General features: G+C 45.6%; 1 protein-coding gene across 4 annotated transcripts in view; it reads right to left on the reverse strand.

The window, feature by feature from the left end:
- Positions 1-2,566: 2,566 nt before the first annotated feature.
- The window catches only part of KAZN (kazrin, periplakin interacting protein), an 81,706-nt gene continuing 67,355 nt past the window's right edge, over positions 2,567-16,917 (reverse strand). Inside the window, exons 12-17 of one of the 4 annotated variants that reach the window (XM_078611287.1) lie at positions 16,608-16,752; positions 16,267-16,362; positions 15,795-15,896; positions 15,219-15,388; positions 9,113-9,233; positions 7,349-7,533 (exon numbers count right to left, since the gene is read on the reverse strand). In XM_078611287.1, coding sequence (XP_078467413.1) covers positions 7,480-7,533; positions 9,113-9,233; positions 15,219-15,388; positions 15,795-15,896; positions 16,267-16,362; positions 16,608-16,752 — 688 coding nt within the window. In that variant the 3' untranslated portion in view covers positions 7,349-7,479. The other 3 variants (XM_078611286.1, XM_078611285.1, XM_078611288.1) reach the window with 3 other exon arrangements.

Consider the following 16,917-nt stretch of genomic DNA (forward strand, 5'->3'; position numbering starts at 1 on the left):
TTATATGGTTTTGTGTCAAACGAGGACCCATATCTCAGAGTGGTTCCATGCCGACAAACCTCTGGGGCTTCACCACCATTGATCTAAACAACCCGACTCTTCGGATGGGACAATACATTTTGGAATCGTTCCAGTTTGCCTGGATTGAACCAATGTTGCTGAATTTATTCACTCACAGAAGGCCGTGGAGTTCACGGGATGTGTAATGTTATATCTGCTATCTGTTAATGGAATTAAGAAAGCGTAGAGCAGAACACTATTGCATATACATTGAAGTTTCAAACTAAGCAAAACAAGTATTGGGAGGGTTGTAACTTTGACTAATTACAGTTCGTTTACCATACTTATATTCATATTAAATCCACACGGGCTTTTGAGTCGTAGTATGCACAATACGCCTGGTCTTCAGGTATGGATCCAGCTCCTTGTAGAATGTTGTGGTTATTTTAAACAAGACTGCACCCATATGTGCAAACAAATTGTAAAGTAAAATGCCTACAGGGAGCAACGTGTGTTTGCGTGGCAGTAAGAGTTCCTCTTAATATTTCAAAACAAAACTATTATATTGTATACTTTGTAAAAATTACATATGTACAAATTAAGCACTGACGTTATACACAGCGGGTTTGTTTTGCCTGCCACAGTGCCGCTGTTGCTGTTATTTATGATCCCACGGAACAACTTCCCCCAGTGCGAGCGTCTCCTACTAGCCGACATTTAGTGCAATCACACCATGCACGAGTGGGCGCTCAAGCTGTCCATATTGTCTTCTCGGTATGTAAAAGTTGCACCCATTGCTGCACATACAACATATGCAGATAAATACTCTTCTCTCCCTTCACTTTTAAAACTAAATAGTTAAATGCATTTAATTGAAAGTACTGCTTTACACACTCCCCCCTGGCTTATGATACATTCAGTAAGTCAGCCAACACTCAGGGACTTTCAGAAGCCTAAAATATCTAGAAAGTGAATTATTCTCCATGTGCATAGCTAAAGAAACCTGCCAGAAGCTGTCACAGCATAAGTCCCCGTAGGGATACGTGGGGAACAACAAGATTGCCCGAAAATTGTTGTCGGAGTTGCTGCCGAAGCAGCCACTTCAGCCCATTGGACATTTGGCTCACGATGTTCCTGTCCTACACGCGTCTCTGTTGAAAAGTAACAAGAAGCACACACAACGCTCCTTCCCATATCCATCCGTCCATATCTCATCAGCCACACAGCATTCTGGGAGTGCATAATTTCAGGACTTCTGATTCACATGCAAAGTTTGGACCGGTTTCAACATTCAGTGTTTCAGTAGCATTGTTGAATCAAAGCTGTTGAAATGATTCACTTCCAGAAGGCTGTATGGCTGATGGGATGTGTAAAACGTACTTTAATTTTCATGTGGAGGGACAGCTATTATTCATAGTGGTTCTTAAATTCTCCACAATGACGCTAAGTGATGTTGTGTTGACGTTCTACAGCGAACTGGTCCCCGTCGTTCCATTGCTGCCTGTCACAGGGAACTCATTCCCATCGCAGTCCCTGACGCCAGTGCGACTGCGCCACTTGGTGAAGGCCAATCAGTGAATGGCGCAATTAGCGAATCCATGAGACGCAGACATTTAGAAAGAGCATTTCTGGGTACAGATGACAGCTCGAGGACATTGTACATAACCAGGGGTGAGCATCACGTGTCAATATTGAATGTATGTTTGACTGCGTGATTTTAATTGTGTAAATTCAAACTGTATACATTATTTTTAAGACGTAGGCTTTCGCGACCAATATCATCCATAAGAGTTGTTTTGGGGTTAGATCGCGTAAATATATAAATGTGTCGTTAAACCTGCCACCACACGTTCGGATAGCTACCGCCTTAGTGCTGCGTGGAAGCGAATCATCAAATAAAACATTATTTAAATGTATGCCGATGAAGGGCAGCATACTTCACTAGGGATTACCGTTGGTACGGCTATTTTAATACACACAATAGACAGGAAGGAAAGATCAAATGGCTCACGTAATGCACATGCATAATACACGTTGCCTCATTAATCTCTCCCCCACATTGTGCAAGAGCGCAGAAGGGTCGTCAACACATCAACGCCTCTAGATAAGGAATTAAACAGTTAGACTTATCCACAAATCTGGCTGTCACCTGATGAAGCTAGTTGTAGTTACTGACGAAACGTCGTACTCAGATTGTAAATGTTATGGCTTGGCTCTCCAACACACCGGTTAATGCTGTACTAGTGAAGAATTGGCACGTTCTGTTTACGTGACAACCTTTACTAGTTGGCTGTGTCGGGTGGTGGCGGGTTTTAACGACACATTTAAATATTTACGGGATCTAACCCAAAAAACCTCCATTATGGATGTATACATTATTGATTTAAAATGTTTCTACACGTGCTATTTTGTGTTCGCTATGTATGCGTCAGTCAACACCGTGGACTGACATAGATTGTCATGGTTATTACGATGTAGGCCTCTGAAGTGAGCATTCATTGCACCACTCTTGGTACATGTGGCTTTATTTCACTGTACCCCATCGAAAATGGAACAGATGTTTGTCTAGCATCCAAAATATTAGTTTATTTAAAATATAATGCGTTGTCATCTTAAATGAGTAACTTGACTGTGTAATGGACATGTTGAATGCAGCCTTACAAGGACATCCTGGATGGAGAAAAGTTGGGTTAAAATTGACAGGTTTGATTATTATAATAAAATTACTATATCGACAATTTCCATTATTTTGTATGAAATTTAAAGTGTAACTTTTAAGCAGCGAATTGGAGATTGATTAGGGAAGGGAATGGTTTGGGCTCGGAGGCACATGATGCGTGCAAACTCACATTTGGTATTTTTCACTTAAACCTCCGGTTTAACAACATTGTGCCAATTTACAAAAGAGTACAAGGGCGGGTTCTTCACACAACTGTCCAGCGCAGGCTCACAGGCCCACAATAAGCGGCCAGCAACAAGCAACACCATCAAAGCTGTAACAGAGTTAAAAATGACTCGATTACTTAATTGAACAGGGTTCTAAGTGTTTGGAAAAATATAAGATGGGCAGGAATTCCATCTTTATAAACTAATCTAAACTGTATGTACATTTCCAATGACAATTCCAAATGACTACCCATAAGAAGCCCCCTGTCAATTGTCTAGTTTTACTCCAGATGCACACAACACCGGAGCTACGGTTGTACCCAGATTGGGAATTAACTTCATCCATGTCTGTATTACCACTGCCCTACTGCCTATGCCACTTTTGATTAATGGGTACAAATTACTAAAGCCATTTGGACTTATAAAGTGTCTAAATGGAACTACATCCCAACACGCGGTACACGGGGGCCACGCACATGGACGGGATTTGTGTGGCAGGACTTATGGGGGTGCTAGATGGTCAGGGTTTCTGGGCAGATCGGGGAACGATGTATTGTAATGGTGCAGATGAAAACAATTTGTCTCGTTATGGAGAATATAAGTAATACAATACATAAGCAGATTAGCACGGTTGGCTAATTACGGTGCAAAAGAAGTTAAACATACCTACATATGACTCGCCAAAACATATTTAAAAAAAGTTTACATCTCTCCAAGAATGCTGTGCAGATGATTGGTTGGGTAAAAGAATACTTGTTATTTTATTTATCGAGTGAGACAATGGGAAGGAGGCGCATTAATAGAAAATAGTCGGAGGCAGAAGGGCCTCGAGAGCGTGCATGGCGAGCAACGGGGCATTCCAGACAGGGCGACTGTGGAAGTGTGTCCTGCCACTCAGTGGAGGCCGACTCTGATTGCTGACCGAAGGAAGGCCTCGGTGTGCGGAGCAGAGTGAGAAGGGAAAGGTAGGTGGGGGCCAGTCCATGGAGAACCTCTAAGGTGGTGAGGGCAATCTTCTTATTGACCGGAGAACACGTCGAGAGCCAGGAGGTCGTGGCATCAATTGAGACATCGTTGCATGTTTGGCCACAGCTATATTCTCATCTGACCTGCCATGGAATGGCTGTATTAATAATTCAGCTGAGGAGGCATTGACGTAGCTTCGGTTTTTTCCCTATGAAAGCCTCTTTCTCTCCAAACAATGAATACGACGACAGAATTCAGAGATTCGGCTAAAGTTGGAATGCTGTTGCGATATCTAGGGTGGGACGCCCAGTTCCCACTTCACTATACTTGATTGAATTCAGAGCAAAGCAGTCAGCAGCCACTAATTAACTGTAGTCACCCACTCACTCACTGGCGGTCCGGCGTCCCCTCATCACGCTCCTGTCGCGACTGTTTCCACGACTCGCGACGAGGTCACACCACTTCTCCTTTACTTCTTTCCTCGCATTGCTCCACGATGGAATTCCCTCCCATCAGATGTTTTCCGAAGCTCTTAAAATAATGTCCCTGAATGGAATAAATAAGTTAACATATTTATTTCACCTTTGTTAGTGCTATTTGTTGTTGGCCACGACACAAACTGTATACTCATGCTGTATTCACATGGCATGACCTTGCAGATAGAATGTCATTGTTTATAAGCAACTCATAGAAAGGCGTGTACCTTCACATGACAGTGGAATCCTGAATATCTTTGAATATATTTGAAAGAGTGCCAGGAGGGGCCATAGGTTTCCTGTTATCCGCAAAGCATGCTGCCTGTTCAGACACAACAGTGTGTCCACATTTCACTGCGAATGTCAACACTGGAGCGATGTTTCCACGTGGCAGTGTGGCGAGGGCCACCCGAGCTTTCTCGCTTCACGTCTGGGAAGTATTCCTGGGAAGGGAACATGAGGAACGTCACCTGCACCACTTGAGTGGTGTCGCCTGGCTTCTGTGCATCGCATTTGACAAGTTAATCAGCCACTTGAACCAGGCAAAGTCAGCCATTTCGTGGCCAAATGAGCGTTGAGGCGATGCTCGTCCCATTTTCTGCCCTAAGCCAGCGGTGGAAATTCGACATTCCTATGGCAGGGGTGAGTCTATCCATTAAACAACCACTGTCAATCTTCCCCACAAAGTGGTACTCATTTTAATGACTCTGAGGGATGATGGTCTGAGTCAACCCCCGAACAGGATTTGAACTTCCAACCTTCCGAATGGCAGCCACTTGCCCTACGGTTCACTTGGCTGGTTAATCATGAATAGAGGATGACGGTTCAGTAGATAACAGTTGAGTTTTTAATTTATTAAAAATACCATGAAAAGAGTTTTTGGATAAAATAGCTAATACTTGAATCAGAGTATTAGGCAAAACGAGTGTCTTTAATCAAAGCCCCATTGTGTTACACGTGAAAAATAAAACTGTAACCTGTCCAAACCACACAATGTGATCACCTTATTCCGTGCACAGTGGTTTCAACCAGGTCGCGCGGCGTGCTATAAAAACTGCGTCAAATTCTGGTAATGAGCAGTGGGTAGAGTTGAACTATTACACATTCTGAAAGGGGATTTACATGAGGTAAACAGATTAGTGGTATTAACACAATGTAAACATAAGGTAAATCTGATGCCCTGCATGTGGAGGAACCAGCCGTGCCTATGGGTTCTGACACTGGAGCCAACAACTCCGACTCAGGCCAGCACAGTGCACGTCTCACCACATCGGACATGAGCACTGACAACGCTAAGCCAGATTTATTTAGCGACATACCAGTGGAGACGAAGTCATTCGTTACCACACGATCATTATTCATACAAGCTGCCAATGGATGTCAAGCATGGTTGGGACTTTACCAAAATAATCCTGCCACCCTCCTTGAACACGAAGGCCTCAAACCTTGCACCCATCATTGTGCAAGATTCATGCATGTTGTTGTTGTTGTTGTTTTTGAACTTCTTTCACACTGTACTTAGCCAACCGTGCTCATCGGAGGTGCGGGGGAAGGACAACAAACTAAACACAACAAGCAGTTCTAAAGAAATTGAGTTTTCAATTTAGAAAAATAATTTGAACACGGAGGCTTCAACCCTTCCCCCCTCCATTGCGCAGGATGAAGATGTCATCATGGCCAAAGCCGAAGACCATGATGCCACCTGCACTTTTATGTGCATGTAACATTCACTTTTGACCAAGTATGAACTACTTTTCTGTAGCAGTTCTATCCACTAATTATAATTATCTGTGCTAAACCTAAAATATGTATATTTATAAAAATAAAGACATAACTGTTGCTGTATTTTGATTGTATACTGTAGATCAGGTGACACCGGGAGTGTTTCTGCAAATAAATAAGCAGACGATACGGCCAGGACCCACTTCTAACCGAGGGAGCTTCCCAACAAACATGCGGCAGTCCACCAGCATCGCCCAAGTGGCTCTTTTGATGAGACAATGTCAATATTGGTCCAGTTTGCTTGTGCTGAACCATGCTACAGAAATTGTGCACTTCCAGAAAGCCGTGTGGCTGATGGGATGTGTCAAAAAAAATAGTCTTGTGAAGGGGCAGATACGGGAAAAGTGTGTATTGTCTGCTCTTTAATGTGTTCGTTATATTCTCCACGATGATAGATTTTAATGTATCCACGTAAAATGGAGTTCCAGGTAACCCAGACAGAATCGTAATAATCAACGTTGTTGGGGTATGTAAGTTTGTAACCTGATTAAAAACAGGTCATTAAAAACGGGGTATGTAAGTTTGATTAAAAACAGGAACAGTTTCTCTGAGAGGAACTGAAAAATGTGACATTTACGTTCTCTCGTCTTCTCTTCCTGTATGTGACATTGCTGCCGCTTCTATGATCACATACTGGTCAAGTTAAAATAACAAATATAGTACGAAAAAACCGAAGTGTTGCAGATAAGTGGCCTTCTTAAAGAATCACAACGTTCCTCTCGGCGGTGAAAGAAACAGAGCCAGTTTTACTCACCACGTGTTTGTACTTAATCACAATTTTGGATATGACCCGGTATGTGACGGAACGCCACGCGGGCACCGCTCAGAACACTAAAACACGTTCACTGACACTTCTCAGAACGGTCCCAATTCCAATATTACGCTGTTTCCACAGAGGGGAAAATTGAGTAAACATGGGCTGTGTGATTAAGAGGTTTTATACCAGCGCTTCTACGTTTACATTTTGACCACTGCTTAGTCACGTACAGTAATACGAATATGCACACAGGCGTTGGTCAGTGAACTCTGTAGAGGAGCCAGTGCATGCAAGGCCTGAGCTGACCGGTCACCAACACTGCCGGGCCTCGACTTGTCCAATTGGCTTGTGTTTGCAATTTGCTTGAGTGTTGCAGTCCTATTACCAACGAACACCTTGAAGTCTCACAAGCCTACATTCTTGCTTCTCGTATGCAGCCTCCACTAACCCCAGCACGTCCACCATGGCCAACAGTGTCACGTGTGTCCATTCAGTATGGGGAACTCTGATTGGAGCCTTCCGCTGCAGCGCCCGGTAGCTGGAGGGCAACGTGCTTCACGTGAAGAGTCCTCTCCCTCAGTCGTGTCTCTGGCGGAGTGGTGTGCTCCAGCATCACACGCCCGTCTCCTGGTCGTACTTCTGGCTAATGCTGAGCCCCAGGGACGCCTGGTGGACATGCACACAACAGAAAAGCACAGCGTGTTTCAACGGTGATGTAAATGTCAGCACTCTGCAGTCACATCACATTGTTACATTACTACACTAAGTCTGTGAAATTGGTGCTCAGGACAGGCACAGCCATGCAAATGTCTGGAAGCGAACGTGCTATGTGGTGAGTGTTATAAACATGGTTGGGCAAAACTGTTGTGCTGGGAGGGGCACGTGTGGGGGATGGGGGAGGGACAGATTGCCAAGATGCGAATTGAAGTGGTCTCCACGAGTTCTGTGACCAAAGGAAAGAGTAGACCTAAGACCGAATGATGGGAGACGGTCAGGGCAGAGCTTGGAGGTTACGTGTCTCGACTTTACAAAAGTGGAGCTCTGGCGGAGGTAGAAATCGTTGGCGAGGTGCGGTGGCATCGACGGCTTTGGCCATGATGACATCTCGATCATACAACTCACTATGTAAAGTATCGCTGCAAATGTTTCATGAAGAATATCAAAGCAAGTAAGCTCATATTTTACTGGTTTGTGTATCGAGTTTTACATACAGCAGCTGTGTTTGGCTGCTTTTCCCTTATTTCACAGACTAAATAATATTCATTGAACTATTTCACCTGGAATCTCCCTTGAAACATCTCATTTGCAAAGTTGTCCATGGTGTCAAGTGACACATAATGACACAAATACAAACTTTTAACATCTATAACTTATACAGTATGCATTTATACAATAAATATAACACCCAGCCAAACATATGAAGAAATGCATAAATAATGAGGTGGAGGACAGCGCTGGGTCATGAAAACTGCACTCTCGATGTTGTAACTTTTACGTGAGGTTTAATTGCGGATTGAAATAGTTTGTGATTGTTGGTACATTTCAGTGCGTTACGTGTTCAAGCAGCTGTGGCTGGGCGAGGGTGTGCCTGTCGGGATTTTTTCTGTTTATATGTATTGTCCTTCCTTGTATTACTAAACGTCTTTTTAGCCAGAGATGCATCATTACTATCAGATCACTATCACCAACCCAGGTCGCTCTTGCAAATGAGGCCATGTGTTTATGTGTCTCAATGGACTTATTTCATCTCCCGGTTAAATAAAAGCTACTGACTAAGCATCTACGTCAAGCCTGGCCTTCCCTGAGTTGCGCTGTCACGCTACTCTCATCGTACTAAACAGGAAAGTACACGGTAGGGGTGCAGTCCTGCAATTACTGCCTCACGCCACTGCTGGAGGAAGAGCCTCAGAAATGCCTCATGAGGGCATTTGGTCTGCCCCTTTGACTTTGATCAGATGTGTTCGAAGATTTGGGCGTATCCAAACTTTACCCCACGACACGAGACCTGGTGGAACCCATTTACACCGCTGAGTGGGCGGTGGGGATTTAAGACACCTGCACCGTTGTTCCAACTGCTGCGCCGGGAGATAGAATCGAACCGACGTACTCTGGATTGGAAGTCCAGTGAGCTGACCGCTATACTGCGGGCGCTATGCAAGCGTTACGATTATCCCCCCCAATATATTGACGTAGGCTACACGGAATTGTCTTCCGAGGAAAGCCAGGCACCGTGCTGGGCACTCACTCTCAGACTGCGGCGCTCGCTAGCCTTGCCGTTGTGACTGCGCAGGAAGGGCTGCGTGTCTGAGCCACGGCGAGACACGACCTGCTTGGTCTCGCGCTCCCGTGCCTTGTCAAAGCCAAAGCTGCAGCCCCACGCACAAACACAAGTGCACGCCACGATATGTCACGCGAATAAGCCAGGGCTTTGTGCAGCTGCGTTTTCCACCAGCGGTGCTCAACTTTCTGGACCCGCGAACCACCGTCCACCCTCACCACCGGGCACCATCACCGACATCAAAACGACTCTAAATCGTATGAGCTGCAACACAAGGGCCTCCCACGTGTTCACAAACCACAGGTTGAGAACAACTGTTTTACACATTAAAACATTGTCACATTAACTCTACACTCAACATTCATGTAATTCCACAAAGAGTTGGAAATAATATATTTTCCCACCAACTCTGTGCTTTTACCTCCTGCAAGATAATAAACCAGCAGTATTTTAGTTGGGGGCATTGAGACAGTGTATTTTAAACACAGCTGCTGCGCACAGGCCCAATTTCCAAAGCATTAAACGGTCAGCAACAAACAGCACTATCAACGTTGTAATAGACAAGGGTGCCACGTGTTTCTTGAATTGAGCAAGGTTAATGGAAACTAAGATATTTTATTTTATTTTACCAGGTAAGGCCCACTGATCTATATAGATTTTTTTCAGAAGCGACCTGGCCACAAATGATAGCTCAACGAAGTGGCTTATCATGTGGAAATGTATAGCAGCCAAATACTCTAAACGCGTGTTTCTAAATGTGGAGGGAAAAATGGAAGACCCAAAGAAAAATCCACGAAACCACAGGGAGAGAGACACGCAAACTCTAAATAGAAGCCTCAGGGTGGGGATAGAACCCACGACCTCCTTTATACCAGGCGAGGTAGTTAACAACTCGCCGCCGACTGTAAGAGCTGGGAAATGGAGATGATGGAAGGGAATTCCACAGTGGAAGAATTCTACCAAGTTCTGTGTTTTCAAACCGTTTGTTGGGCATGTCCACGCCTAAACACTACCATGGAACGCAGATACCACTGGACAAAATGCTACTCGGTGACTCCCAGTTGCATCGCTCCAATCACAGCTCTCTCAGGGATGGGATGTCACACTCCCAACCAGGCAGAAGTGGGCAGCAGCACCAATTCCCATGGTACTTAATTGACAGATGGTTTTGAATATTCAAGTCTACTGAGGTGTTTGTTCTAGTCACCATCATCAAGGCCCTTAATGAACAGCAGGGGGTTAAGGACGTGGCAGGCATAAACAACAAACCAAAGCGTTGGCCTCTTGATGGTCATGTAGGCTGAGATATTGACCAAGACATGTAGGTCCTCTTGAAACTCTCTAAACCTAATATGAAGTGGCTGAAAGGAAATATATCCTCCTACCACAAAGATGTAATGGTCAAACATTTACATATTGTATATAAAAATTCAATAACCATAAGGCAAATTAGTAATTAGTGTGGAATTAACCAGCCATACCTTAGCTCTATGTATTAATATAATCACCAGTGAGAGACCATGAACTCGATGATGATGGCACACAAACCAGGTCCAAGCATGGGTCGAGGGTGTAATATAAGCATACAACGACGGTCGCTGTACAATCATCTTCCTTCACATCGCAGCATGTGGTGTACACTCAGCTTCGATGCAGTCATCCACTCTGCTGTACACACTCGTTTATACCATATGCTATTATCAGAGCGGCCGGTCTCATGAAACAATTGTGCATGTGCTATGAAGGAGAGCCATTGCTTGAAATACTCGCCTAGTGTATATATTTTCCTTTTAGGGCTGTGTGATCGACGAATATGTTGAGTTTCATCGAATTATATTTTGGTTTAGAAGAAGATGCATGACTGCAGCAGATTGTACAATGGCAGCACCAACAATCGTCTGGCTCATGACGCCTTTCTGGCATCATATTTGCCTTTTAAACTCAGGGCTCCTTCAGTTCCAGTGGTGCTTTGTGTTAATGGACAGATTGTGTGTGGCCCCCAGATATATAGACTATGCAAGTGATCTGGACGTAATTATATCAGTCGGATTCTTCAGAACGGTGTGGAGTTGTGAACAATGCTGCATGTCTGTGTCAGCACAGACGAGTGTGCACGCGTGTGCGGGAAGCCCTCGCAGGTGCCTCGTCGCCGGTCATATTGCACTCTGAACAGGCCACAGGAAGACATACAGAAAGAGTCGCAGGGGATGGAGGTGCTGCATAATGCCGCTTGGTAGGTTCAGCACAAGCTAACGCACACTATTTGCAGGCGGAGAGCGTGCTTGAGACCATTTGGTTTTGTTTGTGAAACAAAATTCCAGCAGAGCAATGGAGCACCGCTGACAACATATTAGTGAGAGGGAAGAGCAACGCATGCACACGTGGTTCTTAAAGGCCAGAGTGTGAGCTGTCCGCATGCTGTGACATCTCAGGAAAGCAGAGGCAGAGGTACTTACATCCTAAAGGTGGGTTTAGGAAGCTTACTAAAGGAGGGAGACAGAAAAAGACACGTATGAGAACAATGGGAAGCACCAGACGTGCTGAATGATGAAACACTGAAACACGGCACGGACTTGCATCGTTAACACGCACGTAAACGTTCAGTTTCTATGTCGATCTTTAGAAATCATAACTTCTCTGGTTGCCACATGATTGGATTTGGTCTGGACAGTCGGGCACATTAGCGTCTGTGTTCATGTGGCAGGAAGTGACATTGTGATAGCCCCTAGGTTGACTGAGGAATATGCCCGGGTTTGGTCTAAAGTGGGAAAGGTGAAGGTGCTGTATCTATGTTTGCTCGTTATTATTTTTACAAGTGATCATTTAAGTACATTTTGGTTTCTTAGCATGCTTTCTATTTATAAAGCTGCTTTTTCTTGATTAGATCTGGAAGAAAATTACTTGCAAACACATTGTCAAGGATACGATTTGCAAATTAATTATGAAAAATAAGAATAGTTATATTCTTGGGTCTTTCGTAAAGTCACGTAGATAATAGAAAATAATCAAAAATAACAGAAAACTACGACGTTGCGATCGAAACGTCGTAGTTTTCTGTTATTTTTTATTATTTTCTTTGAACCTATCTACGTGACTTTACCGAAAGACCCAAGAATATGAATTCCTGCAGTCACGAAAGCTTTAAGTCATAAGCATAGGTTGAACCCTTTCTGGCAATAAAACAGGTGTTAATTTATTTAAACCAAATAGATTCCTTTTTCAAGGAATCGAGTTTGCATTAACCACACTCGTGGTAAGCATGCAAACAAGACATGCTCTGGTAATGACGCATTGTCTTTGAACATTACTGGGACAAGTACATCTGGTTAATTCAAACTTGATTCCTTGCAAAAAGAATCAATTTAGTGTTTGAATATCTTAACACCTTTATAATAAAGGTTTTTGGGTTAGATCGCGTAAATATATAAATGTGTCGTTAAAACCCGCCACCACCCGACACAGCCAACCAGTAAGGGTTGTCACATAAACAGAACGTGCCAATTCGTCACTGGTACAGCACTAACCGGTGTGTTGGAGAGCCAAGCCACAACATTTACAACCTGAGTACGACATTTCGCCAGTAATTACAACCAGCTTCCTCGTTACTGCTCTCCAACACACCGGTTAGTGCTGTACTTGTGACGAATTGGCACGTTCTATTTACGTGACAACCCTTACTGGTTGGCTGTCGGGTGGTGGCGGGTTTTAATGACACATTTATATATTTACACGATATAACTAAAAAAACACCTGTTTTATGACATGACGGGCAAAACCTATTCTTATTTTTCCTACTTTGATACTGACAAAAAACGTCCCATGCAAATTAATTATTGGAGCAGCCTCCTTCTCATTGGAGCAACATTGAAGCCTGAAGCCCACTCAAGGTCAAATTCTCTCACAGCCCTCCTTAGCCATCACCTCAGAATCCCTCTCGACCGGACTCTGGGCTATTGCCATCACCTCGAATCCACCGGCAAAAAGACAAAATCTAGGGTCAACACCATCCAAAAGCTGTCAGGGGTTTCCTAGGGATTTGACGCTGGGACCGTTCGGACATCAACACAGGCCGTGCTCCACTCTCTATGATAGAACACTGCGCTACGCGTGTCTGATGCAGCAGCTCTCCCATCGTGCGCATTGACACTCAACGCTGCGCTGCGTGCAGTGGGTGGCTCCCTAACATCTACGCCATTGCAGCGGCTGCCAGTACTCGCGAACATCCCGCCATTGAACTTCTGAGAGGATGTTGCAACACCGAGGGATCTCCCTCTGCACATCGACAGCGAATCCCCACCACCCTCCGCCCCCCCCGGCTAAAATGGAGACGTCCGTTGTGGACTCGCGCCTCAACTCCTCTGTCGGCCGATACTGATCCCAGTGCCACCCGATCGCATGAGACATGGTGGAAAGTCGATTCCCGAACAAGAAAGGCACGGAGGAGGCGAGCAAGAGCCCTCTGGGTTTCTCTCTGCCGCTCCGGCGACAGTGGGAACAGCTCTCAACCGCGTCCCAACAACAAGTGGACACGGTGCACATATTTTCTTCATGAATTGAAGATCACGGGCTCACCAAACTGCAAATGTGGTGATTGCCCAATACATGCCATGTACTCTGGTTGAACAAGCGGACTCCACTCAGCCATCTCCGATGCTGCAGAATGGCTGATAAAATTAAAACTACAAGAGTAGCCTGTTGCATTTTCAAATGCCATGGGAAAGAAAAGGAATCTCATCCAATTACAAAGTTGAGGACACTGCAGTAAAAGGCAAGGTACTTCATATGTACAACTGCAAACATGATAGAAACTAAACACTCAATAAAATACCTTTACACTGAAAAAGTGAAAGTGATTTCCTGCTCTCCATAGTGGCGAGTCTCTCCATGTGACAACTGCTGCTGACTTTTCTACAAAGCGGTTCCTGTTTTACCCACCCTAGAAGGATGGTTGGCTGAGTCAAACCTCAACCAGGATTTGAACTCACAAACTTCTAATTGCGAGTAATTTTCAGTGAGGCTTTTCTTGGTAAACAAGAGTAGTAGTAATAACAATAACACATATAAATAGCAGCAACAGCCGACGGTGGAGCAGGAAGGGGACATGTGGACCAAAGGTGGCAGCAGCAGCAGCAGCAGCCAGAAGAACGGACTGTGGAGACCACAAAACATCTTCCCATTGGCAGCAAGAGGTGAGAGTGCCGTGGCAGCACTGAGCAACATTACCCAAGTAAGTTTCTGGGAATTATTTCACCTGAGATGTTTAACCAAGAGTTACATTGTTTTCTTATACAATGGGAGGAAACCAGATAACCCAGAGGAGATGCAATGCAGAACACCTGAGAACATAAAACTCTACATACATACATACAAAACTCTACATACATACATACAAAAGTCTACATACATACATACGAAACTCTACGCCTGAGTCGGGAATCTCGCTGTGAGGCACAGGTGTTACCCACGGCGCCTACTAGAAGGCCTTTCCACTGACGATTTTCTTTCATTCCAAGTAAACACCCTTCATATTCACAATTCATAAACCTATCCAAAAACCTACTAACATTGTAAATACACAATAAAAACAGACCACATTTAACTGGCCATCCTCAGCAAGATTCCATAAGTGATAATCTTCCTAAAGAGACTACATCATAAATATCAGTCTTCATTTGATAGCCTTTGGATGGCTAGAGCAGGAAATACAGTATGTGTGACCAATATCAGACTAGTAAGGTTAATCATGCCAGTGTGTCCTTTACCAGTGCAGGGAAGCGAGTTTAAAGTGCATTCATTTTTCAACACCCCACATCACACATTAGGAGAACAAAGCACATCGCTAATCCACGCCACTCTACGCAACGCACAAATGCCAACTCGCGACGCCGCAAGATGCGAGGACAGCGGCCGCAGAGAAGCAACGACGGGCGGACGGCACCGCGTGGCACCGTCACGCGTTGCGCTGCACAGCGTCGCTGCGGAATTGCGCATCAGTGCGTTGGCGTGCTGCCTTCCAGCGATCCGACAGGCGGTCGTGCGTCACGCTTGCGGTTCAAGCCAGGCTGGGACCCACCTGCTGGGGTCGACTATGACAGCGAGTTCGGAGGCCAGGTGTCGCCTCAGGAAGGCGTTGTTATGCGGAATTTTCAGCATGGCCGCAAAGCCCTCGGCCGTGAAGCTGCCCTCCAGCACGAGCAGCGCCCCGTGGACACCGCTGCTCACCAGGTGCTCAGAAAACTCCTGCTGGTGAGGGTGGGGAAACGGACGCATCGGCTCAATTTCACCACGAGCAGGCAAACGCGCGAGTGGGCAAACATTGCGTTTTGTACCTGGTAAAAACTGTTTTTTGATGATTGGTGTCGTCATCTGCTCTACTCTTCCGCGCGTGTCTCTAAGTGGAGATCTTCTAAAGCGACATGCTGCTCAATAGAGGGAGATTGGCCCGCACTAGCGCCAGCTGCCGTATTGGGGCTGCGGAGGCTGTGGGCAGCCTCACGGCCACACCAGTTGAGCAGCTGGTGCTTTTTCTCCCATCTTTCGACATGGGGAAGATTTTACACCGAAAATTGGACAACATTCGAACTTAGGCCACATCTGCGCTCTGTATGGTAGCACTGATGGTTTCGATTTTGGTGAGTGTATCGCTCACCTTCAGGTCGACATTGCGGACCCACTGCATGACTCGCTGGTTTGTCCACACCACCGTGTCCACATCCCGCACCTCACACAGCTGGCGGCGCCGACTCAGCTCCTGCAAGAGCCACCGCATATCGAGGCCAATAAGACACCATCCGGCTGCACATGTGGCTGTTATCTTGATGCGCTTGTTTACCAAGGAAAGCCTCACCGAGTCTCAAGACTCTTGTTCAGGAGGGTCCTGCAATAGAGGGCGATGATCGCAAGTAATTCACCAAATTTGGAAAATCTGGACCGTGGCATCGGAACACAGTGTCACAACCAGGGCAGCCATCCTGATTCGACCTATGAACCTCTGCAACAGGCAGTGAATGCGCTACCTCTCAGCCATCTCACCGCCCCGACTGGCAGTGGCGATGAGCAGGGCAGGTGTTGGGTGAGTTGAGTAATGAGGGTCAGTGTGGACTGGTGGAGGAGGCACTTGCCTCGCGATCGAAGGCCACGCTTCGCAGAAGCTCGATCGCGTGCAGAATGCTTGTCTGATGGAACTTAGATGTGACTCCCAGCAGCTTTTCCAGCTCCTAAAACAAGAGCAACAAACAGGCAACGTGTGTGAAATGCCCCCATGACATGCATTTAATTTCAGTCGGAGTTTCTACTGCTCGGCCATGTCAATGGCTTGACTTAACACCAGAACCGAGTGATTTTCAGACAACTGCAGGATGTGTGATGGGTACATTTGGTTATTTTGCCCAAAGTTAAAGTTTCATGTTTTCAGAAAAAAACATTTTTGGTCACAAATTCACAAATCACAGACGGCTTCTACCTTGCGGCCCAACGATCCCAGCACATGCCCGTCGACCAGCTGGGAGTGGAAGACCTGCGCGTACTGGGGCAGCCCCACGTCCCGCAGCCACGTCTTGGCCACCCAGTGGTGGTCCAACTCGGACGCTCGCGACAGACAGCACCGGCTGGGGCCCACCAATACCAGCAGGGAGAGAATGATAGCACGCACAAGCAGGGCACGTGCGCGCGCACACACACACACACAACTACGTGCAGAATAAAAACAACTATTTTGCTTCCTCCCATATCTGTCCCTCCAAAAAAATGTTTTTTACACATCCCATCAGCCA

The sequence above is a fragment of the Lampetra planeri genome, chromosome 36 (genome assembly GCF_965212315.1).
Source record: "Lampetra planeri chromosome 36, kcLamPlan1.2.h2, whole genome shotgun sequence".
NCBI lineage: Eukaryota > Metazoa > Chordata > Hyperoartia > Petromyzontiformes > Petromyzontidae > Lampetra > Lampetra planeri.